The sequence below is a fragment of the Schistocerca gregaria genome, chromosome 5 (genome assembly GCF_023897955.1).
Source record: "Schistocerca gregaria isolate iqSchGreg1 chromosome 5, iqSchGreg1.2, whole genome shotgun sequence".
In the NCBI taxonomy this organism is placed as follows: domain Eukaryota; kingdom Metazoa; phylum Arthropoda; class Insecta; order Orthoptera; family Acrididae; genus Schistocerca; species Schistocerca gregaria.
In genome coordinates, this window is record NC_064924.1 from 275,299,219 (window position 1) to 275,326,077 (window position 26,859).

The 26,859-nt window shown below is 40.8% G+C and overlaps 1 protein-coding gene across 6 annotated transcripts in view; it reads left to right on the forward strand.

Annotated features, from left to right (window-relative positions):
* Positions 1-26,859, forward strand: part of LOC126272596 (GATOR complex protein WDR59) — a 238,149-nt gene that overhangs the window by 66,338 nt on the left and 144,952 nt on the right. For all 6 annotated transcript variants that reach the window (XR_007549246.1, XM_049975537.1, XM_049975533.1 and 3 more), the window contains exons 8-11: positions 14,396-14,475; positions 14,559-14,640; positions 18,235-18,437; positions 18,521-18,685. Coding sequence is in view for 5 of the 6 variants with exons in the window: in XM_049975537.1 (XP_049831494.1) it covers positions 14,396-14,475; positions 14,559-14,640; positions 18,235-18,437; positions 18,521-18,685 (530 nt within the window). In the remaining variant the exon portion in view is untranslated. The remainder of the gene's footprint in view (positions 1-14,395; positions 14,476-14,558; positions 14,641-18,234; positions 18,438-18,520; positions 18,686-26,859) is intronic.

Below are 26,859 nucleotides of genomic sequence, written 5' to 3' on the forward strand. Positions count from 1 at the left end.
CCTATCTTCTACCTACTTCCTAAAATTCACAAACCCAAACATCCCGGGCACCCCATTGTAGATGGTTACCAAGGCCCCACAGAACATATCTCTGCCTACGTAGATCAACACCTTCGACCCATTACATGCAGTCTCCCATCCTTCATCAAAGACACCAACCACTTTCTCGAACGCCTGGAATCCTTACCCAGTCTGTTACCCCCGGAAACCATCCTTGTAACCATTGATGCCACTTCCCTGTACACAAATATCCCGCACGTCCAGGGCCTCGCTGTGATGGAGCACTTCCTTTCACACTGATCACCTGCCATCCTACCTAAAACCTCTTTCCTCATTACCTTAGCCACCTTCATCCTGACCCACAACTTCTTCACTTTTGAAGGCCAGACATACCAACAATTAAAGGGAACAGCCATGGGTACCAGGATGGCCCCCTCGTACGCCAACCTATTTATGGGTCACTTAGAGGAAGCCTTCTTGGTTACCCAGGCCTGCCAACCCATAATTTGGTACAGATTTATTGATGACATTTTCATGATCTGGACTCACAGTGAAGAACAACTCCAGAATTTCCTCTCCAATCTCAACTCCTTTGGTTCGATCAGATTCACCTGGTCCTACTCCAAATCCCATGCCACTTTCCTTGACGTTGACCTCCATCTGTCCAATGGCCAGCTTCACACATCTGTCCACATCAAACACACCAACAAGCAACAGTACCTCCATTATGACAGCTGCCACCCATTCCATATCAAATGGTCCCTTCCCTACAGCCTAGGCCTTCGTGGCAAACGAATCTGCTCCAGTCCTGAATCCCTGAATCATTACACCAACAACCTGAAAACAGCTTTCGCATCCCGCAACTACCCTCCCGACCTGGTACGGAAGCAAATAACCAGAGCCACTTCCTCATCCCCTCAAACCCAGAACCTCTCACAGAAGAACCCCAAAAGTGCCCCACTTGTGACAGGATACTTCCCGGGACTGGATCAGACTCTGAATGTGGCTCTCCAGCAGGGATACGACTTCCTCAAATCCTGCCCTGAAATGAGATCCATCCTTTATGAAATCCTCCCCACTCCACCAAGAGTGTCTTTCTGCCATCCACCTAACCTTCATAATCTCTTGGTTCATCCCTATGAAATCCCCAAACCACCTTCCCCACCCTCTGGCTCCTACCCTTGTAACTGCCCGCGGTGTAAAACCTGACCTATGCACCCTCCCACCACCACCTACTCCAGTCCTGGAACCCGGAAGGTGTACACGATCAAAGGCAGAGCCAGGTGTGAAAGCACCCACGTGATTTACCAACTGACCTGCCTGCCCTGTGAAGCTTTCTATGTGGGAATGACCAGCAACAAACTGTCCATTCGCATGAATGGACACAGGCAGACAGTGTTTGTTGGTAATGAGGATCACCCTGTGGCTAAACGTGCCTTGGTGCACGGCCAGCATATCTTGGCACAGTGTTACACCGTCCGGGTTATCTGGATACTTCCCACTAACACCAACCTATCCGAACTCCGGAGATGGGAGCTTGCCCCTCAGTATATCCTCTCTTCCCATTATCCACCAGGCCTCAATCAAGTTGCCACCACTCATACCTCACTTGTCATTCAACAACCTCTTTGCCTCTGCACTTCCGCCTCGACTAACATCTCTGCCCAAACTCTTTGCCTTTAAATATGTCTGCTTGTGTCTGTATATGTGTGGATGGATATGTGTGTGTGTGTGCGCGATTGTATACCTGAACATTTTTCCCCCTAAGGTAAGTCTTTCTGCTCCCGGGATTGGAATGACTCCTTACCCTCTCCCTTAAAACCCACATCCTTTTGTCTTTCCCTCTCCTTCCCTCTTTCCTGCAGAAGCAACCATTGGTTGTGAAAGCTTGAAATTTTGTGTGTGTGTGTGTTTTTGTGCCTATCTTCCAGCACTTTCCCGTTTGGTGTATATTTACTTACGTTGATAATGAAAAGGGACTCTCACATCCTCTCTCACCATGTACTTTTAGTCTGACAATGTCCACTGTGTGCTCAAAACCAGTTACTGCATTGTGAAATACTTATGTGATAGTTGTCAACAAACAAACAATACAACAATAGATCACTAATTGACATTCTTATTAAGAGGACTAAAAGGAAGATAGTGTTTTGGGGAAGGGGTGGTGGAAGTTGTTGTTGTTGTGGTCTTCACTCCTGAGACGGGTCTGATGCAGCTCTCCATGCTACTCTATCCTGTGCAAGCTTCTTCATCTCCCAGTATCTACTGCAACCTACATCCTTCTGAATCTGCTTGGTGTATTCATCTCTTGGTCTCCCTCTATGATTTTTACCCTCCACACTGCCCTCCAATACTAAATTGGTGATCCCTTGATGCCTCAGAACGTGTCCTACCAACCGATCCCTTCTTCTGGTCAAGTATGCTACAAACGTCTCTTCTCCCCAATCCGATTCAATACTTTCTCATTAGTTATGTGATCTACCCATCTAATCTTCAGCATTCTTCTGTAGCTCCACATTTCAAAAGCTTCTATTCTCATCCTGTCCAAACTATTTATCATCCATGTTTCACTTCCATACATGACTGTATTCCATACAAATACTTTCAGAAATGACTTCCAGACACTTTTTTTACTCGATGTTAACATATTTCTCTTCTTCAGAAACGCTTTCCTTGCCATTGCCAGTCTACATTTTATATCATCTCTACTTCAACCATCATCTGTTATTTCACTCCCCAAATAGCAAAACTCCTTTACTACCTTAAGTGTCTCATTTCCTAATCTAATTCCCTCAGCATCAGCCGACTTAATTTTACTACATTCCATTATCCTCATTTTGCTCTTGTTGATTTTCATCTTATAGTCTCCTCTCAAGACACTGTCCACTCCATTCAACTGCTCTTCCAAGTTCTTTGCTGTCTGTGACAGAATTACAATGTCATCAGCGAACCTCAAAGTTTCTATTTCTTCTCCATGGATTTTAATACCTACTCCAAATTTTTCTTTTGCTTCCTTTACTGCTTGCTCAATATACAGATTGAATAACACCGGTGAGAGGCTACAACCCTGTCTTACTCCCTTCCCAACCATTGCTTCCCTTTCATGTACCTTGACTCTTATAACTGCCATTTGGTTTCTGTACAAATTGTAAATAGCCTTTCGCTCCCTGTATTTTATCCCTTCCACCTTCAGAATTTGAAAGAGAGTATTCCAGTCAACATTGTCAAAGGCTTTCTCTAAGTCTACAAATGCTAAAAACATAGGTTTGCCTTTCCTTAATCTTTCTTCTAAGATAAGTCGTATGATCAGTATTGCCTCACATGTTCCATTATTTCTACGGAATCCAAACTGATCTTCCCCCAGGTCGGCTTCTACTAGTTTTTCCATTCGTCTGTAAAGAATTCGTGTTAGTATTTTGCAGCTGTGGCTTATTAAACTGATTGTTCAGTAATTTTCACATCTGTCAGCACCTGCTTTCTTTGGGATTGGAATTATTATATTCTTCTTGAAGTCTGAGGGTATTTCGCCCGTTTCATACATCTTATTCACCAGATGGTAGAGTTTTGTCAGGACTGGCTCTCCCAAGGCCGTCAGTAGTTCCAATGGAATGTTGTCTACTCTGGGGGCCTGTTTCAACTCAGGTCCTTCAGTGATCTGTCAAACTTTTCACGCAGTGTCGTATCTCCCATTTCATCTTCATCTACATCCTCTTCCATTTCCATAATATTGTCCTCAAGTACATCGCCCTTGTATAGACCCTCCATATATTCCTTCCACCTTTCTGCTTTCCCTTCTTTGTTTAGAACTGGGTTTCCATCTCAGCTCTTGATATTCATACAAGTGGTTCCCTTCTCTCCAAAGGTCTCTTTAATTTTCCTGTCGGTAGTATCTATCTTACCCCTAATGAGATAAGCCCCTACACCCTCACATTTGTCCTCTATCCATCCCTGATTAGCCATTTTGCACTTCCTGTCGATCTCATTTTTGAGACGTTTGTATTCCTTTTTGCCTGCTTCATTTAGTACATTTGCCTGCTTCGTCTTTTTACCTACTTGATTCTCTGCCGCCTTCACTACTTCATCCCTCAGAGCTACCCATTCTTCTTCTACTGTACTTCTTTCTCCCATTTCTGTCAATTGTTCCCTTATGCTCTCTCTGAAACTCTGTACAACCTCTGGTTTAGTCAGTTTATCCAGGTCCCATCTCCTTAAATTCCCACCTTTTTGCAGTTTCTTCTGTTTTAATCTACAGGTCATAACCAATAGATTGTGGTCAGAGTCCACATCTGCCCCTGGAAATGTCTTACAGTTTAAAACCTGGTTCCTAAATCTCTGTCTTACCATTATATAGCCTATCTGATACCTTTTAGTATCTCCAGGGTTCTTCCATGTATACAACCTTCTTTCATGATTCTTAAACCAAGTGTTAGCTATGATTAAGTTGTGCTCTGTGCAAAATTCTACCAAGCGGCTTCCTCTTTCATTTCTTTCCCCAATCCATATCCACCCACTACGTTTCCTTCTCTCCCTTTTCCTACACTCTAATTCCAGTCACCCATGATTACTAAATTTTAATCTCCATTCACTATCTGAATAATTTCTTTTATTTCATCATACATTTCTTCAAAATCTGCAGAGATAGTTGGCATATAAACTTTTACTATTGTAATAGGTGTTTGCTTTCGTATCTATCTTGGCCACAATAATGCGTTCACTATGCTGTTTGTAGTAGCTTACCAGCATTACTATTTTCCTATTCATTATTAAACCTACTCCTGCATTACCCATATTTGATTTTGTGTTTATAACCCTGTAGTCACCTGACCAAAAGTCTTGTTCCTCCTGCCACCGAACTTCACAAATTCCCACTATATCTAACTTTAACCTATCCATTTGCCTTTTTAAATTTTCTAACCTACCTGCCCGATTAAGGGATCTGACATTCCACGCTCCGATCCGTAGAATACCAGTTTTCTTTCTCCTGATAACGACATCCTCTTGAGTAGTCCCCCGCCCAGAGATCCGAATGGGGGACTATTTTATCTCTGGAATATTTTACCCAAGAGGACGCCATCATCATTTAATCATACAGTAAAGCTGCATGCCCTCGGGAAAAATTACGGTTGTAGTTTCCCCTTGCTTTCAGCCATTCACAGTACCAGCAGAGCAAGGCCGTTTTGGTTATTGTTACAAGGCCAGATCAGTCAATCATCCAGACTGTTGCCCCTGCAACTACTGAAAAGGCTGCTGCCCCTCTTCAGGAACCACAGGTTTGTCTGGCCTCTCAACAGATACCCCTCCGTTGTGGTTGTACCTACGGTATGGCTGTCTGTATTGCTGAGGCACGCAAGCCTCCCCACCAATGGTAAGGTCCATGGTTCATGGGGGGAGGTGGTGGAGGAGGGTAATCGAAAGTATTGTTTGCAACACAGTGAGTACTGGTTATTTATTCGTAATGATCCAAATATCGCTCAACAGCACGGTGAAGTGAACTACCAGAGACCCAGGGCAAGATTGTGTTGAATGAAAATTATGAGAAACTGATAGTGAAATAAGGCATTAATCATGTGGTTGAGAGTCTACAAAAGAAAGGAGGAGAGAATACTCTAATAGTAAGGTCTGGAGTACAGGAACATCCCACTATATAAAACTGTGGCTGTTAGAATTGAGATTGTATATAGTATAATGAAATATTGTTGTCAGCACGAATATCTGCATCATTGGCGATTTTTAAAAAATTTTATCAACTTACTAAAATGTGCTGGGCTTTAGCCTTTTTGATTTGCAAGGGTAGTAATTGTAACTGAATTGAATATATAAATTTTTTGTATGTAAATTGAACTTTTTAAATATATTGAAATAATAATAAGTAAAAGACATCAATCATTTCCTTCACTGACCCTCCACAGTTCCTGTTCCTTTACCACATGGTGCCCTGCTCGTCACTGTTGATACCACCTCCATTCACACTAATATCCCTAATGCCCTTGACCTTACAACTAGTGAACTCTACCCTTCCCAACGCCCGGCAGATTCAAAGCCAACAACCACCTTCCTAGTTGCCATGATCAACTATATCCTCACCCACAATTACTTCTCCATTGAAGGTGTTACCTACAAACAAATCTGGGGTACGGCTTTGACCCCCTGCATGGCGCCATCCTATGCCAACCGATACATGGGCCATCTAGAGGAATCCTTCCCAACCACCCAGAATCCCAAAGTAATGACAGCAGTGGCGGGAATCAAACATGAGCCGATGAATTAATTCGATGGCCTGACTGCTGTGCTACTGTGCTTATATGTGAACTTCTGCTAAAATGTCCTCATAGTCTATGCATAACTCTTTAGTGAGAATTTTACCTTTTCCTGTGGCACATTCTGGTGAAATATTCTAGGAACTTGAAAGGGGTATCCATGTGTTTCTTTTACTCATGTAGTTTGAACCAAATTGGTGAACCTCGTCCCACATTGTCCATGTGTTAGATTTACGTTTGAAATAGGTCTCCCAATCTTTTAAATTTCACTTTCTTCTCAGAAGATCTACTGGGAAAGGTCTCCTTTAAGAGCTCATCTCCAGAAAACCTCATATGCTCAGATTTTTTATCTCGATGTATAGCATTTTGACTTACAGAGATAGTAGTTGTAACTAATTTTATGTGTATAAATTGAACTGTTTAAATATAGTTAAATTTTATAATTAATAGTTAAAAATTGCAGAGAATAAAATAAAATGAAGGAAAAATATGGTAGTAGCAGTGGGAATTGAACCCTGGCCAGCATATAGCTATTCGGAGTGCTTGATCACTCGGCCACAATGTTGTTACTTCAGCTGCTCCTCAAAAATTCCTCATACTCTGTGCTTTCACAATATATGACTCACACTTTCAAAGAGAAATACTGACCAGGTGCTGTGAGCAATGTAGCACTCATAGTGCCGGAAGTGATGATGTCACACCAGAGCGTGCATAGTCAAAAACAGACAGCTGCAGTCCTCGATTGTAGCATGGCTCACCATCATTTCAGCACATGTCACTAGTTTGTAATTGTGGTAGTGAAAAAGCAACAAAACATGTATTTTTCCCTTTATGTAGCACTCAAAGAGAAATGGTGTAATTTTAGTGCAATTTCCAGCTTCCATTTGAAGAGAAATAGCTTAATTTAGTGTGATATTTACAGTGTGCTGTAGCACATAAGCAATTGCACCTAATCATGTAAAATAAGGAAATTTCATAGTATATCATTTCCAAATGAGAAGAAAATGGGAAAGAGCGTACAAGTACAGTATTGGAACGAAGATTATTATTAATATTATTACTTTAATATAAATTCCATTCTATTTATATTTTATATTAAACCTTTGATAATTAAATATTAGTGTGCACCTTTATTTTCCTTTTTACATTCGACTTTTCGATTGAGCAGTAGTTAAAGTTTGAATGAATCCCCATCAGAATGCAATTATTATTGTGGGAACAATTTACCTACACACATCAAAAAAAAAAAAAATTGCTTCACCCTGGTTCCAAGAGTTTTGGAACCTGTATAGAAAATTGGAATAGAGATCAACATAAATATCATTTCCAGCCTTTTTATTGCTCATGAAAACCACACGTTGCATGTTGTACCACCATACAGTGAGACCTTCTGAGGTGGTTGTCTAGATTCCTGTACACACTGGTACCTCTAATACCCAGTAGCATGTCCTTTTGCATTGATGCATGCCTATATTTGTTGTGGCAGACTAACCACAAGTTCATCAAGGCACTGTTGGTCCAGATTGTCCCACTCCTCAACAGCAATTCGGCATAGATCCCTCAGAGTGGTTGGTGGGTCGCATTGTCCATAAACAGCCCTTTTCAATCTATCCCAGGCATGTTTGATAGGGTTCACATCTGGAGAACATGCTGGCCACTTTAATCGAGCAATGTCATTATCTTGAAGGAAGTCATCCACAAGATGTGCATGATGGGGGTGCGAATTGTCGTCCATGAAGACGAATGCCTCTCTAATATGCTGCCAATATGGTTGCACTTTTGATTGGAGGATGGTATTCACATATTGTACAGCCATTATGGTGCCTTCCATGACCACCATCGGCGTATATCGGACCCACATAATGCCACACCAAAACAGCTGCACTCACTGGACAGTGTGTCTAAGACGTTTAGTGTGACCGGGTTGCCTCCAAACACGTCTCCAATGATTGTCTGGTTGAAGGTATATGTGACACCCATCAGTGATGAGAACGTGATGCCAATCCTTGAGCTGTCCATTCGGTATGCTGTTGGGCCCATCTGTACCACATTGTATTGTGTCGTGGTTGCAAAGATGGACCTCACCATGGACGTCAGGAGTGAAGCTGCCCATCATGCAGCCGATTGTGCACAGTTTGAGTCATAACATGACGTCCTGTGGCTGCACAAAAAGCATTATTCAACGTGGTGGATTTGCTGTCAGGGTTCCTCTGAGCCATAATCCATAGGTAGCAGTTATCCACTTCAGTAGTAGTCCTTGGGCGGCCTGAGCGAGGCATGTCATCAACAGTCCCTGTCTCTCTGTACCTCCTCCATATCCGAGTAACATCACTTTGGTTCACTGTGATACGTCTGGACACTTTTCTTGGTGAGAGCCCTTCCTGGCACAAAGTAACAATGCAGACATGATCAAACCACTGTATTGACCGTCTAGGTATGGTTGAACTGCAGACAACACGTGCCGTGTGCCTCCTTTCTGGTGGAATAACTGGAACTGATCAGCTGTCGGTCCCTCTCTGTCTAATAGGTGCTGCTGGTGCATGGTTGTTTACATCTTTGGGTGGGTATAATGACATATCTGAACAGTCAAAGGGACTGTGTCCGTGATACAATATCCACAGTCAGCGTCTATCTTCAGGAGTTCTGGGAACTGGGGTGATGCAAAACTTTCTTTGATGTGTGTATTTTTTTTAATATTCAGATTTTGAATCTCAATTAGAAGCCCACACCTTTTCACTACACTATTTTATTGATTCATTTTGACAGAGCTTGTAAGAGGATTGCTCAGTGCAAGAAATAAAAGTGTTATTCACAAAGGCGCATAGGATGTCTCTTTAAAGAAATGCTTCATTCAATCACTCATGAGAAGAGATCATATGGCTCAGATCAGTGGCAGTTGGCTTCTTGTAATCTGACAGTGGACTGGAATAACATTGAAACATGAGAACAACTGTTGACTAATGTCACGCTAAGGCTTGCTATAAACAGAGATTGAGTTTCACATGTTTTGAAAATGACTATGCCACAATAATATGCAGACATAATTATATTGCTATGGACAAAAAACATTGATTCCTGTCATGTGAAACAACCATTTCCAAACATACACAAAAATGTACAAACTGATATTCAAAGTTTGGAATGTATTTGAGATTAAGACAACTCATCAGATTTTGCTCAGACATGATCCTACTAATATGTTCATGTCATGTATGAGAGTAATTGTAATGCAATAAGCTCTTCTGTGGGGGGTAGGGGGGGGGGGTAGGGGCAAACATGTGAAAACACCAAAAACGCAATGCTTTACCATGCCTAATATGGGAAGGAAAATCCTTGACATTCAGAATTACTTCCAGGCATCTCAGAATGGATAAATACAGGTCCCGTATGATTTTCAAGGGAATATCATATCATTCTTCCTGCACAAAATGGCAAATTCAGGTAAAGATGATGGATGTTAATAGTGTCCACACAAACTTCTCTCCAAAGTGGAGCACAAAGGCTCAATAATATTGAGAGCTGGTGGCTGTTGTGGGCAGGAGAGATGCGGCAATTCATGCTCAAGCTCACAAAACCAGTCCTGCATGATGCGAGTTGTGTGAAAGGGTTCCTGTCATCTTGGAACGCAGCAGCACCATTAGGGAACAAACATTGTACCATGAGATGGACTTGATTATCCGAAATGGCCACAAAACTCTTGACAGTAATCTGAGCTCAAAGAGTAATTATGAAGCCCATGGGGTGCTATGATACGGCAGCCCAAATCATCACCGAACCCTCAACATGTTTCAGTCTCGAGATGTAAACTCAGCCAGAAGTTAGGAAATTGTGTGAAACAAGACTCCTCTGACTAAATGAGATTTATCTGTTACTCCATAGACCAGGTTTTACATATGTCTTGTAATTTGTCTTGCACACCAGAAGTGCAAGCATTTGGATTGCGGCTGCAAGTAAGACATCACACTATGCCACTATATATCTGAGCATGGGATAAAGGAATATTTTGACCTCATTGTTTTTTATGTGTAACTGGACTGCAAAAAGCAATAAAACCGACTGTGATTGATAAGTGGCAAATGACTGTTTGTGGTAGAGACTGACTAAGGATGTGCCAGATGCATTGTTCTCAACTTCAACTCCTCTTTTCTATTAGTTCAATCGCCGTAGGCCATACGGTGTATTGAAAGCAGAAAAGATATTTTTTGGTAGAGGATTTTGTGAAGCAGCAGCTTGTAAGCTAATTCCAACCATATGGTCATTTTCACAACTAATCAAAATTTACAAAAATATCTTCAGTATTATCAAATATATGATTTAGTTTTAAAAGATAACATTAGAAAACTTTAATAAAGTTACTAAAGGTATTTTTACACATAAGTAATTTTAATTTTTCTTAATATAAAGTTATTATGTATAAAAACTTTCCTGTTTTTCTGTCTGTGATTATGACAATACTTCGATTGTTTTTGAGGTAGGAAGACTACAAGTGACAGTGGCCAATATGAAGGGGTGAGAGTAAAGCAGAGCACTGAGTTGAAAATAAGTTGAAAATCACAGCTCTGAAAGCATACAGAGATAAATGCACTCGTAGAAATTTTTTAGTAGTAGAATACTCTCATTATGTTGATGACTACTGCAGATCTCACGGTACAGCACAGAGGTATAATGTTGCCATTTGGTAGAACATCCATCCAGAGCAAACACTGGCACAGTACAGGTCAGGGACGGTTAAGCTTCAGTGCCAAAAGACAGTCTGAATTTTCCTTGAATTTGGAGTATAACAAATAATGTCCAATCCCATACTTATTTTTATAGTCTTGTCAGTCCTATGTGCTAACAATTTCACGAGGTAGAGGTGTCTGGCATCATCTTACAAACTTCCGTGTGCTACAAGCTTTAAGAGTTCTTTGTTAATAAGTGGAGACACATGTTGAATATGCCACCTGTTGTGTTAATTTCCTGAAAAATGTGAATTTTATTTAAGGTGGTGCCCATATTTTTAACCATTGTGATAGACAACCGCAAATTTGAACTAATAAATTCTAATCTAATTTACCATTAATGGCTAAAAAAGTGTATCATCTATCAGTTTGCAAAACATGAATAACTGTAATGGTGTCAACAGACAAATGAGAAGCACATGTTTGAATTTCCAGCTTCCCCTTATTGGGTGAAATAGACAAGCATGATGAATTCTTATTTTGAGAGGGTGAGAAAGAGAGGGAAGGGAGTTACTCTGTACACTTATTGGAGTCAGCATGGTTGCACACTATTTGTCCAGGTAACTGCAGGAAACAAAATCTCTCAGAAATAGTTTTATGTTTTAATGATAGATTATGCACTGTATCATATGACACTTTTTTCTGAAGTCTGAGGCTTTAAAGGGAAGAACACTTGATGTGGGACTTTTTTAATCTTGTTAGTTTCATTGTTATGGGAGAGGTGGAGGTATCAGGTGTTTAGATTTTCACGTGAAAAATAAATACTATTTATTTCCTTTTTATTTCTATGTTCAAACAGTTGTATTTGTTGCTTCCCAATTTAAGGACACTCTACCTCTAAGTCACAAGGCTCCGTAATCAGACACAAAAGTAGGAACTGATATACAGTACATCCACTTCTACATCAAATGTTGCAACTTACCTGTTCATCAACAGGTATGAAAACAACTCAAATCAAACGTCCAATTAAAATATTATGTTGTTAACAACCACTCCAACCCCTTTATTTTTTGCCCCCATTATCAATTTATAGTTTCATTACGTACTCAGTTATGTACTCCATTTCTTATTTATTTCTAGCGAAGTTCTGATTAGTTTTTGTGTTTCTGTTGATGACTCAACACTTATATTATCAATGAGTTATTACTTCTTTTACTTCTAAATTATTTTATCTCCCCCCCCCCTCCCTCCTCCCATCTCTCTCTCTCTCTCTCTCTCTCTCTCTCTCTCATTTTTTCCTGTGTCTTCTTTCCCAATTCCCTCCTATGTTTTTACTTGTCACATTGTACTTCTATCATTCTGGACAGAGGATACCATAGTGCTTATCAGTGAACTATCATTGACCTCCTACTCTCTCTCTGAAGTCTACCTTTCATCTTTGTCTCATCCTCATCCTTTCAACAGGCAACAGGTGGCCCCCTCTGAACCTAGGACCTGAGTGACCTGCCCCTCCTTTCCAACCTTCTGCTACCTCCATTTCCTCACTGAGAAAGGAACTAGGAGTTGTGAAAGGTAGGTTACAGTTTTATTTATGTATTTAGGAATATATGCCATTGGTAGCACTTGAATTTTCCCACCCGAAGGTAAGTACTGGCAAGCCATGTGCCTCCTGTCGGTACATACTGTCCATCCAATGTGTGAAAGATGGAAGTCAGCAGAAATCCTTCAGACCAATAGGGCAGGGTTGACACTGCCTTATTATTTTAGCTCACCAGGTGTCACATTCGAATTGAAGTTAGTGAATCAGGCAACATCTATATGATAAAATCTTGTCCTCCATCCCTGTTAGATATTTCTGTTTCCTTTCTTTCCACGTTGTAATGTTCCCTTTTCTTTACTTTAATGTGTTCTTTTTGTGGTTGTAACATTTTCTCACTTTACTGAGATGTACTTCTTTAGATCTTATTCTGAATTTTGCTCATTTTTATTTGACTGTGTATGTTTGTTTATAATTAGCAGAATGCCTTCTGTGTGCTACATTGTAGACATTTTCTACCGCAGATATATTTAGTCATTTATTTAAAAAGCTTCTTCAGTGGGTCATCTGAAATGTGACACTAGTTTTGGTGTCATGAAATATTGATTATAGATTTACAGCAGTTCACAGTTTAATTATTACATAAAATGGAAGGAATTTACCATGAATTTCATCCTTACATGGTCTAATGACTTTTCTTGAGGCCGACAGTGTAGTAGGACATAGTCACTATATTGATTGGTTGTAATTTATTTTTTAGTATTTGTTTGATTGTGCACACTGATGAGCAGTGTTCTTCACATCCAGTCTGTCCTAATTTTTGGAGTTTGTTAATCACTTCTGTTGTTGATTTCAGATAAGTATTAACCAAAGTACTTGATTGTCCACATTCTGTGAATTTGATATTACACAGGGTACACCATAATTATTGGAACATGTATTTATCTTTCATTGTGAGTGCACATAATTCAAAAGCCCATTCTGTGATGAGGTTATCACTATATGAGGTAGTTACAAGAGGGCGTGTACCATCACTGTTTGACAACATAAGGACAAGAGTTGGCAGGGAGGGGGAGTCCATTAAGACTTTTGCTAAAAAAGTGAGGGAAATTTGGAAGCATGTTGAGGGAGCAGACATCGGAGCCCTAAAACATCAAGAGCAGACATCAGAGCCCTAAAACATCAAGAGCAATTGGGAAATCATGTGGACAAATTACCACAGTATAAAATCAGCCAGCAGTTGATGTTATCTGAACTGTACATTTCAAAGGGTAAGACCAAAAAATTTGTACGTTTCACTTACCGACTCATACAACTACTGTGCATGTGGGAGGACATCTGAAGCCATTTCGAAAGGCTTCAAATGTGTAGATGCAGTTTCGGGCAGGAATGTCGATAGTAGGAAAAAGAGGAAGTGCAGAAACTTTGCACACTCTGTACGGAAGATTCCTTATGGATTAAGGCGAAGGAAGCAGGAGAGAATATCTTATATTTGGGTTAGATGATGAGGGTAGGAGGAAACACTTTTGTTAATGGTATATGTAGGTTAATACTTGTATGTTCATTAAGTTAAAAATGTTGTGGGGAAGTTCTTGTAGAATGTAGGTATGTGAACTGGGAGGGGGTGACAGTATGGAGGAAGGGGAAGTCTTTAGCCTGAAGGTGACCTCTGCCTGGTTGAAACCGGTAACAATGTTATGAAATACTCATGCAGTTGTGTCAAAAAATTTAAAAATAACTCAAGTGAGTCACTTTATTCTCTCTGCCTGTATGTCATTTTTTTCCCAGACTACTGTATGCTGTGCATTCAGTTTCTATGCATGCATATGTCAGTATATGAACTTAGTAGCGTCATTTCTTGGCAGAAGCTATATTCATGCATTTTTACAGTTTTATTTATAGAATTGGACATTACGTTGTGTTCCTTTTTTTCCTGACAGGTGGATCAGATTATGAGTTAATCACTTGGTCAAAAGATCAGAGCTTAAGGATATGGAGGATTGAATATTTTCTTCAGAAGGTACACTAAAGTATATTAATTAATCTCATGAAATTTAAACACACTTTTTTTTACTATGGCATAACTTATCTTTTTATTTACAGCTTTGTGGCAGTGAAACTAATGGAGAAACTATTGTGGATGTTCAGCAGACAGAGGAAACTTCTGTTGCAACAAGCACACTCGGTAAAAAGAAAAGTAGCGTGTACATGCATTAGATCTATTATATGTAATGCAAATCAAGGTAAAATGTTGCCTCTAAATCATGAAGTGCCGAATTTATTGATCTCTCTCTCTCTCTCTCTCTCTCTCTCTCTCTCTCTCTCTCTCTCTCTCTCAGACACACACACACACACACACACACACACACACACACACACGTACATGTGCACGCGTGCTCTCTCACCATCCCTTTTGTCACTTCTGCACTATTTCAGTATTGGTGGCTGGCACTAATTAAGTCTTGCACAGGGTAAAAACAGTGCTTGCAACTAGTAATTGTGTCCCTGTGGCATAAGTACATGGGATAGGTAAGATAGATATTATTCTCACAAAATATATTACATATTAGACTTTTTTAAGGAATACAGTCCTCATCTACACACATGGACATTACTCCCATGTGTCTTAATAATAATAATAATAATAATAATAATAATAATATATACAAGGTGTTTCAAAAAGAACTTTACAAATTTAAAAATTCATATACATTTTTGAAAGGAGACATGGAGGTGGATTTAGTATTATTTTGCAGGGAAACACATCAAGTTTACCTTGAACTAAAGGTGTTGTATGTGCCTTCCATTGGTTATTTTGCACACATACTATCAGAAGTCAATTTCTTCCCAAACTTGCTGTAGCATTGCAGGGTTAACTTTCTCAGTGGCAGCATAAATTCTTGCTCTAAGTTCAGATAGAGAAGCCAGCTCAGGAGGTACAAAAATGATATCCTTGATTAATCCCCATAAATGGTGTCAGGTCTGGGGAATGTGGGGGCCATGCAATTGGTGCATCATGGCCAATCCATTGACCAGGAAAGCGGTCACTGACAAAATCATGGATGTCAACCAGGTAGTGGGGTGGTGCACGGTCTTGTATGAAGTAAGCATTTCATTCTTGGTCATCCTCAACAATCAATGGTATCAAAAATTGTTGTAACATACACAGGTACACTATGCAGTTGATGGTTCTCTCATGGAAAAAAGGGAAGCTGTATACTCTGTTCTTGCTCAGTGCACAAAAAATATTCAGTTTAGGGCTATCACACAAACATGTTTCAGTGTTTGATGTGGATTTTCTCTGCCCCAAATCCTACAATTACGTGTGTTAACCTTGACACTTAAGTGAAAAGTCAACTCTTCAGAAAAAAATGATTTTGCCCAGGAAATGTTCGTCCTCATGTAATCGATTTAACATATCCACATAGAAGTTCTTGCGAGCAATTTTATCAGTGTCTTTGACTGCTTGTATGATCGTCAATCTGTATGGTTTCAAGTGAAAATGGTTTCTCAACACACACCAAACAGTCATTTGTGGGAATTGCAGTTTGTTAGATGCACGTTGGGTCAATTTCGTAGGACTGTTGACCAGACATTGTCTTACTTGCTCAACGATGAAGTCAGACATGCTTGGACGACTTGATGATTTCCCATGTCTTACCGAGCATCCTGTTTCTACAAAACATTTATGCCACTCGTTAATTGTAGGCCTACTAGGAGCATTTTTAGTGTACTTGGTACAGAAATTATGCTGAACTGTTGTCACCAACTTTGATTCTTCAAACCAAAACACACAGCTAGTACACTTGGGTCCAGGGAAGGCAGCCATCTTTAAAGCAACTCCGCTTGTGCTCCTTACATTGCGATTCGGAACTAGTGAACTACACAAGACTAAACTTGTATTTCCGTGCAAATTGACACTATAATCACCTCTGTAGGTACTATGAATTAATTTATATCAATTTTCAAAACTCTTAAGTACAGTTTGAAACACCCTGTATATATAATATAATAATATATAATCACTCCTGTGTGTTTATAATGTTGTCTATCCACGTTCCATTAAGTTGACATCTCAGACTCTTGTCTTGTGGAATACACCAAAGAACTCCTTAGCCCCATCTGCTATCCTTTTGTGGGCTGCATGTCCCACCCACCACAGTTTTATTTTCATTATGGTTATAATTATGTGTTGCACTACAGACTGTTCCCCAATCTGCTCCCATTTTTTCCTATCTATCTTCATAATTGAGAGAACGCCTCTCTCCATTGCTCATTATGCACCCCCTCAGTTTTTTAATTATTTGCATTAATAGCTCATATCTCATTGCCATAATTCAGAACTGGAAATACACAATGATTATGAAGTTCCTTTTATGAGGCATATTATAAATTTAGTTTGGAAATTCTATTTAGTTTATTGAATACACTCCAGGCCACTTTACTCTTCTGTTTATTTCTTTTGCTGCCCATACAGTCACTGCCTTTAGTTACCCTATGTACGATACTATGTTAACTTGTTATGTGTCTTCTTTGTTAATCTGTACTATTATTTTTACAGCGCTGTGGTTGTACATTATTTTAATCTTTCTATAACTGATTTTCTGGTGTACTTTTAAACTTGCTCTATTAAATTCTTCCATTTGTAGTTGAAGAGTGTCTCTATTTCAGGCAAACCATACAGTGTCATAAGCGAAACGAATGTGGTCACAATATATCCCATTAACATGTAATCTTCCTTCACTTTCCCAGTTTAAGAATCTGTAAACTTTGCTGTAGGACTGCTGGGAACAATTTTGATTATATGGAACCTCCATGCCTGGCTCCTCTATCTTTTCTGAATTTCTCACTAACGTACTGAAGTCTAATAAGTCTAATGGGATCAGTTAATACTGGTTTATATATGTTTCTGTACAGTAACATATTTTGATTCATTGCCTTGTTTCTCAAAATCTGTTAAAACTGCATCAGAAGCTTTCTTAGAACTATGAATCCCTAGCATAAGGGAAATTCATATTTGTTTCTTCCTTCTGCAATTTCATTAATGACATATAAGTGGTCAGTTGTGTTACACATACTTGTAAAACATGCCAGTTCCTTTGCCTGATAAAAAAACTTATGTGTTTATTTTTCTGTGTTGTTGATGATAATTTTAGTGAATCTTGTATGTTACAGAAAATATCTTGCCCATTAACTCAACAATTCATATTTAGTTTTCCTGTGTGACATACCCCTAGCAGATAATTATCTACCTGTATGTATCAGTGAGTACAACAGTGCAAAAAAGATAGACTTAAGTCATTTCTATGTTAATACTGTACTCAGGACATTTCTTACATAGCACATGCTACTGAACTTGTTTCAGCATTATTTATAATTATGGGGCTGTTGAGTAGAACAGACACTCATTGAAATAGTTCTACTTTATTTAATCATAGTTTGGTGGTATTGTGGAAGACTGATAAACTTGTGATTGTCCTCTATAATTATACCCTTTAGTTCAGAATTGCTTATTTCCAAGTCTATTTTATACACCTATATGAATTTTGTGAGCGAGTCATCAATAAAGAGAAGTGAACATAGTGTTAAATATTGAGGGATCCATAGTTTCACAATTTGTTCTCTGAATTCTGTGAACATGCAGCTTAAATTTGATAGGAGTAGCTTAACTTTTATTGATATTCAATGCTTTTAATTTGATCTCATGTTCTTTAAAATATATTGCTGACTGTATAACAGTAACCATGTAATTGTGCTTGATCCCTCTTATTTGTTACAGTAATGGACCCAGTGATAACACATCCATTACAAACTCTGCCATTAGAAAATGATGATAGTGTTCCAGAGTTAATTAATTCTCTGACAGTAGAGGAAAGTGCTGATGCTGATAGGGAAGTAAACCCTTCACCAACTCAGCCAAAGACATTGCAGCAAGAATTCTCGTTACTTAACATTAATATTCCAAATGTTCGCGTGGAAGCTGTGAGTTCTCATTTTTGCTGAGGGCATGTTCTCACTTGTTTTTTATTTCAGTACAATATTATTATTGTTGTTGTTATTTCCAGATGGATGTTAGTAGGCGATCGTGCACTGTTACAGCTGCCCGGAATGCACATATTGTGATTTTGCTTGTAACATTCCCCCCAAATTATCCTTATAATGCTGCTCCATCATTCCAGTTTGGACAGGGGACAACATTTGACAGCAATGCCATGGCAAAAGTTTTAAAGGCAAGTTAATAGTGGAGACTCGTATCATGTTAGATTTGTAGTGTAGAACTGTTAACAGTTGTTTATGATTATTCTAATACTGTCTGGTTTAAATTTTATTGTTTAACATTTTTTAATGTATTCAAAATTATCAGATTACAGACCAAAAAACAAAAGAGTAACAGGGAGCACAAGTTATGGAAATAGGTCAGACAATTACAATTACAAGGGGCATTCAGCAAGTAATGTATCACTTTTTTTCTCACCCGATTTGGGTAGAAAAATTTTGGACTTTGTTGTGTTACATCGTGGAATATTCCTGCCTCAGACCTATAGTTTCATAAAGTGTAATAATGTCATGTGACTAGGGCCTCCCATCGAGTAGACCGTTTGCCGGGTACAAGTTTTTTGATTTGATGCCACTTCGGCGACTTGCACGTCGATGGGGATGAGATGATGATGACAGCTACTGGGGACGGACATTTCATGAAGTTACATATAGCCTCCAACCAGAGAGCCTCCAAGTAGAGAGCTATCATTAAATTTCTTTTTATGGAAAAACAGAGCATTGGAGATATACACTCCTGGAAATGGAAAAAAGAACACATTGACACCAGTGTGTCAGACCCACCATACTTGCTCCGGACACTGCGAGAGGGCTGTACAAGCAATGATCACACGCACGGCACAGCGGACACACCAGGAACCATGGTGTTGGCCGTCGAATGGCGATAGCTGCGCAGCATTTGTGCACCGCCGCCGTCAGTGTCAGCCAGTTTGCCGTGGCATACGGAGCTCCATCGCAGTCTTTAACACTGGTAGCATGCCGCGACAGCGTGGACGTGAACCGTATGTGCAGTTGATGGACTTTGAGCGAGGGCGTATAGTGGGCATGCGGGAGGCCGGGTGGACGTACCGCCGAATTGCTCAACACGTGGGGCGTGAGGTCTCCACAGTACATCGATGTTGTCACCAGTGGTCGGCGGAAGGTGCACGTGCCCGTCGACCTGGGACCGGACCGCAGTGACGCACGGATGCACGCCAAGACCGTAGGATCCTACGCAATGCCGTAGGGGACCGCACCGCCACTTCCCAGCAAATTAGGGACACTGTTGCTCCTGGGGTATCGGCGAGGACCATTCGCAACCGTCTCCATGAAGCTGGGCTTCGGTCCCGCACACCGTTAGGCCGTCTTCCGCTCACGCCCCAACATCATTCAGTCCGCCTCCAGTGGTGTCGCGACAGGCGTAAATGGAGGGACGAATGGAGACGTGTCGTCTTCAGCGATGAGAGTCGCTTCTGCCTTGGTGCCAATAATGGTCGTATGCGTGTTTGGCGCCGTGCAGGTGAGCGCCACAATCAGGACTGCATATGACCGAGGCACACAGGGCCAACATCCGGCATCATGGTGTGGGGAGCGATCTCCTGCACTGGCCGTACACCTCTGGTGATCGTCGAGGGGACACTGAATAGTGCACGGTACATCCAAACTGTCATCGAACCCATCGTTCTACCATTCCTAGACCGGCAAGGGAACTTGCTGTTCCAACAGGACAATGCACGTCCGTATGTATCTCGTGCCACGCAACGTGCTCTAGAAGGTGTAAGTCAACTACCCTGGCCAGCAAGATCTCCGGATCTGTCCCCCATTGAGCATGTTTGGGACTGGATGAAGCGTCGTCTCACGTGGTCTGCACGTCCAGCACGAACACTGGTCCAACTGAGGCACCAGGTGGAAATGGCATGGCAAGCCGTTCCACAGGACTACATCCAGCATCTCTACGATCGTCTCCATGGGAGAATAGCAGCCTGCATTGCTGCGAAAGGTGGATATACACTGTACTAGTGCCGACATTGTGCATGCTCTGTTGCCTGTGTCTATGTGCCTGTTGTTCTGTCAGTGTGATCATGTGATGTATCTGACCCCAGGAATGTGTCAATAAAGTTTCCCCTTCCTGGGAAAATGAATTCATGGTGTTCTTATTTCAATTTCCAGGAGTGTACATAGGCTCTTACAAAATATCTACAGAGACCTGACTGTGAATAAAAGTGCAGTGAGTTGTTGGGTGAGTTGTCTGTTGTAATCACAACAAGGTCACCCAAACCTATCCGATCTCCCGTGTGCCAGCTGGCTTTGCACAGCAGTGACTCCTGCAATTTTGGAGCATGTGGACACTCTCATTTGAGGTGATCAACAAATTACAATCGAACACCTCACTGGACGTCTCCTTTGATAGTGTGGACACATTTGTCTACCAATTGGTGTGTGCCCACTGGATTCCTCACTGCCCAACAGAAGACCATAAAGAGCAATGAAGGACCATCTGTGCTGAATTGCTTGCAATTTACAAAGCTGATTGTGACAATTTTTTGTCAAACATCATCACAGCATGACCAATAGAGTGGTACCATGTGGACATAAGAGCTCTCTTAGCAAGGTGGCGTAAGGCTATCACATTGAACAGTTAGGGTTTTGTAGACAAAAGAGTGGGGAATAAGTTGGTGTACTGGAATCCTGAATAACACTAACCTGCTTTCAGAAAAAATGTGTTGCATTACTTATTGGACACTATTTGTATTTTTTTAGTTCTTTCTCTCTTTATTTATTTTGTAAATACCAGATTCCATGGGATTGTGTGAGCCAAAGCTCCTTGGTCCTGGAATGTAATAATACATAATTTATAGAATGCTGATTAGAAAATTTGTTAACTCAAAACTTGATAAAACACAAAAAATGTGAGAGAGTGTATAGATAAATTAAATGAAGATGAGGGAGAAAAGTTTTCAAGTTCTGAAACAAACTCCTGTATAGAATTGAAGGTGTAGGCCACAAGGAAACCTTTCAGCTTGGATTTGAATATTGTGATGTATCAGTCAAATTTTCCTGTTCTGTCTATTGAAAGTGAAACCTGCTGAATAGTGCATGCCTTTCTGTACAGTGCGTAAGAAAGTATCATCCAAGTGGACATCGTTCTTCTTTTTAGTGTTCACTAAACAAATGTTACTGGTTCTTCTGAGTGAGTCAACATTCTCACATTGTAATCACAATCAATCCCAAATGCGAAAGCAGGGTTGTCAGTGAAGTACGAAACTTACCACCGACGTCATGTTTGTTATGAACATCAGTGTACAGCCTGAATAGAACTGAATTCCTGTACAAAGACTGGTTATTTTTGTACAAATATTGAATATTCCAGGATATACAAAAACTGCAAACATAAGAAATTACAACCTTCCAGAAATGACAAACACTAAATAAGAAATAATTGCTACTGGCCGGGTTTGAACTAGTGACCCGTAGCACACCAGCCAGTGACACTAACCGCTGTGCCACATTGTGTGCACTCTGTGCCACACTGCCTACACTACAGGTTACAGCATTGTCTCCTTTCCTTGAGAAACAGTGATCTACTGTTCCCAAACAGCGCTCAGGATCTAGGTCTTGTCAGTGGTTGTCCGTAGGGCAGCATTGGCTGATCTTAGCGTTCTGATTGTGTTGTCACATCCTCTTCACTGTGATGAGCATAAGGGATAGTCCCTGTTGTCAAAGCTCCACGATCGTCGAGCAGGTCTTCAATTTCCTTCAATAAGAAGCATCAGAACTATTGTATGTCTTCATACAGAGGACATGGACAATATTTCTGCCTTTTGGTCTTATTGATGAAGTGTCAACCTCGTGTGTCACAGCTTTGTGTGTGACATCTGACAAGCGACAATGTATCCATTATGATCCAAAGTAGGATTTTATTAACTTTTCTGAAAGTCCCACTTCTCACATTGGCATTTAAATCTGTACCAAGTCTCCTGGGCTGTATTTTATTTGCCAGTGCTTGGCATGATAGTGCTCTCGTCTTTCTCTCAGTTGTTCAGGACCCGTGTCCAAGCCAGCTGTGTTGCTCCTTCAGTCCCGGTGATGAAGTGTTTCATGTAACCATCTGGAGTATCATCTGGGTGAATTGGGCGGTATTGTATCCCAGTATCCGTGTTTGACATCAGCATACTCGTACATTGAGAGCAAATCTGCCAGTGTCTTACTAAACCATTCAGTGAGGTTGTTCATATGTGAGTTGTAGGCAATTGTCATTCTGTGGATGATGTCACAGTGTGAAAATGCCTCTGGAAAACCTTTCCATGATCAGAGATCATCAGACATAGTGTTGGTGCTTTCTACTTGGAACTTTGGTGAAAGCATAGTGGTTGAAATAGTCAGTGCATACTATTATCCATAGATTCCAGTTTGTCAGCTTTGAGAATCTCCCCAATAAGTTGAGCAGGTGGAAATGGTATCAGATGCTCTGGAGATAATTGCTGCACATGCCTCCATTGCTGAGATTTCTTACAGTGGCTCACATAATGTTTAATAGATTATTAGAGACCTGGTCAGTTATACCTGAATCAGCTTCTGTCTGAATTCCAGATGACCAGATGTAGGAGCATCATGGAAGTATTTCAGAATACCTGACTGAGGAGAAGCTGTTGTGATGAACACCCACTCCCACCCCATTGGATCATAATTCCTGTTATACGATACTATGTTTATTAATTGAAATTCTCCTTTAGTCAGTTCCTCCTTATTCAAAGCTTCTATGGTTTTCAGCTGTGCCGGAACTTTCCACTGTTCATCAGGAGTATCATTTACCGCAGCAATGACAGAGTTCATCCATGTTGCTGTGTTGCATCAAAGATTCCTTGAAATACATTCAGTCTTCTTGTATTTGCATCTGCGTTTGTATACCACTATGACATTGTACTCCTGATGCCTCAGTGCCTATCTTGCCATTCTACCAGATGTATCTTTCAGGTTATCCGTCAAATGTACCGAATGCTAGTCTGTCACAAAGGTGAATGGTTTGCCAAATAAGTGCATCTGGAACTTGTTGATGGCCCAAACAACTGGAAGGGCACTTTTTCTCGGTAGTAGAGTAGTTCAGCTCGGACTAGGGGGGTACCCTGGGAGCATGAACTATCGTCTTTTCAGAACCTTCTTTGGCCACAAACAACTGCAAGACACTTTTTTTTTTGGTAGTAGGTTAGTTCATCTCAAGCTAGGAGGGTACTCTGAGAGTGCAAACTATCATCTTTTCAGAACCTTCTTGAATTTCCACTAGAACTGCACCTACATCATAACCGAATAGTGTCGATGTGAAATTCTGTCTCAGCATTCTCATCAAACAATACTAGGACTGTAGAAGATGCTGGTACCTCCGTAAGGACAAGGAAAGATCTTTTTGCATCTTATTCCAGGAAAATTTGACATCTCTCTGCCGTAATTCTTGCAAGGGTTGTGCTTTCATACAGAAGTCCTTTGTGAACCATTGGTAGTAAGAGCACATTTTGAGTAAACTTCTCATGTCATGAATGTGCTGGGTAATTGGAAAATCTGTGGCTGCTGTTACTTTCTCTGGGCTGGGACCGACACTATTGCTATTCTCTAGGTGGCCCAGCATTATTAGTTCTTGAGTAGCAAAGAGGCACTTTTTCTGATTTAGGTGGAGTCCTGTTGTCTGAACAAACTTCAACACAGTTGTCAGTGGTTGAGATGCTCCTCAGAAGTCTTTGAAGAAGTGATAGGTCACTCAGATAGCAATAACACATTTCCATTTAAGGTGTTGAAGCAGGTTGGCCATCATATGTTTGAAGGTGGATGGAGCATTACACAGTCCAAATGCCATAACTTTGAACTCATAGAGACTGTCAGGCATTATGAACGCAGTCTTTTCTCTTTAGCCTTATCACCCTTGATTTCCCAGTAGCCCTTCTGCATCTCCACAGTTTAGAAACACTTTTCTCCACTCAAGCATTCTGGGGTGCATCAGTGTGTGTCAGTGGGTAGATATCTTTTTTTGTGTTTTTGTTCAGTTATTGCCAGTCAGCACAGAAACACTGTGTGCCATTCTTCTGCTTCACAAAGACCGCAAGAGAGGGTCAGGTACTCTCTAAAGCTCCAGTGATGTCCTCTCAGACAGTAACACCCGATGTGAGCACTGGCTAGTTGGTGGATGATCTCCAGTGTTAATATTGTTTTACCATTGGCTGTTTGGTCTGTTTTTTCTCCACTCCAAGTTTGAAAACATCTGAAAATTGGCACAGAGCGGTTAACACTCTCTAACATTGTTCCTCGGTGAGGCCAGATCTTACTGACAGTTCTATAGTATTCCCCCCCCCCCCCCCCACCTCCCCCCTCCAGTAGTCTCTAGTGCTGTAGAGATAGCAGAATATGAATCTTCTTTGATGCTGAACTGATTTGGATGCACCCATACATATACCTTTAGTGATGAGTTTTTGTAATCCACAAATGCTTCATTGTGTAACTGAGCACCTAGATTGACAACTCAAAATCATCTCATTGATGATGGTGGGGTAATAACATCTTCAATGGCAAACAGCTGCTCAGAGCAACCTTTCTTATGTGTGATTTTTGAAATACCCCAAGACTCTGGAGCTGTGATCGCCCGTAGTCTGCGACTGCTCATGATGCCTCGCATCTGATAGTACCAGTATGGCTCTGTCCTGATAAAACGACAAACTTCGAAAGGCTTTGTACTGCTACTGATAGTTATTCTTACACTACCTGTTCCTATTGGAGGGATATATTCCCCATTTGTGAGTTCCAGCACAATCGCTTTCATATCACGGAAGATAGCATTCTGTAGCTGATGGCAACAAGTATTCGAAATTACAGAATAGGAAGTCCCTGGGTTGACTAGTACTTGGAGTTGGTGAATGTCGTCGAGGGAGAATTTTCATCTATGAGGGACTCATCCCATAGATGGTTGTCTCACTTAATTTTCTTCAGTTTGGTGGCATTTTTTCAATTTAGTGGCTAGGCCAGTGACTGTCATGTTTGTACAATGATGGGGGAATAGCTATGGCATGGAGCACCCTCGTTCAGGTTGCAGTGGTGAACTTCATCCCACAGGTCAACTGTAATCATCTGCAACAGTTGGATGGTGTGAATAGAACTGTTGTGGAGGTTGACATGTGACAGCATAGTAGTAATTGAAAATGTGCTTTCTTTATCTGCATTTCCAGGGCGTCTTTAATGGAAATACTGTGGTCCATCCTCTGTGAGGCATTTTGCTTCACGGGGGAATTAGATGTACCCGCATTGATTAATGTCTCGCTGTATTGGGTGGTTGTGGCATAAGTCTGAGTTGGCCAAGTCCATTCTTCCTGGCACGTTCAGCTGGTGACAGAGATTTATGCTAAAAATCAACATACCTCTTCTTCAGCATTCTGCTTTGCTTCCTGATGTAAGGAGTTTACGTTCATGGCTGCTATCTCTTGCTTACTGATCCAGCAGTTCTTTTTGCTACCAAATCTGTATCTTTACCTCCCTACCTGGCATGCGAGTGTGATGAGCTCCTCAAATCTTCCACAACAGCCACACGGGCAACATTTGGGAGTTGGTCATACTTCTTCTGTCTGACTCTTCTCTGTTGAATTTCCTTGATATGCTGGCACCATTTGAACAATTCCTCAGTCGTTGTGACAGCCTTTACCAGAAAAGCTTGGTACTTGTCTTTTGTGACCCTACTCATCAAGTGCTAGGTTTTATCAGTTTCTTGTATATTCACATTCATAATGTGGCATTACAGTCAGAGGAAGGCAATGGTAACCACCTCTGCTAGGATCTTGCCTAGTACTGCAGTGCAGGTCTTCCGCATCGTCCCCTACACTCCTCGGAGTATGGGACCTCACATCACACAATGTGGCATAAGGCCAAAACATTCTGTATGTAGGACTGTGTCGTTTCCCCACAATGTAGTGCATTTTTCTTCACCTGTTCTTCTGCTTAGCTGACTGCTGCCAAATGTTTTCTTCAGTTTGGCCAGAATTTGTCCCAGTTATTTAGCTTCTCTCTGTTGTTCTCAAAAAGATGCTGAGCAGTGCCATCCAAGTAACAGTACACATTTGCCAAACACATAATAATATTCCACCTCTTGTATTTGGCAACTTGGTTGAATCCTTTCAGTCATTTCGATAAATCTCTGTAAAATGGAATCCAGAGGTATCTTGAATATATGGAACTTGGGAATGATGTACTGCTTGTATTCCTGTTTTTACGTTGCCTAATTGGAGCCATGTTGATACAAGTGTTGTGAGGCATTTGGCATCCACATCAAACAGTGTCACATTTTAACCACACTTGAGTCCAAATCTGAAAGTGCAGCTGTCAGTGAAGTACAACCCTT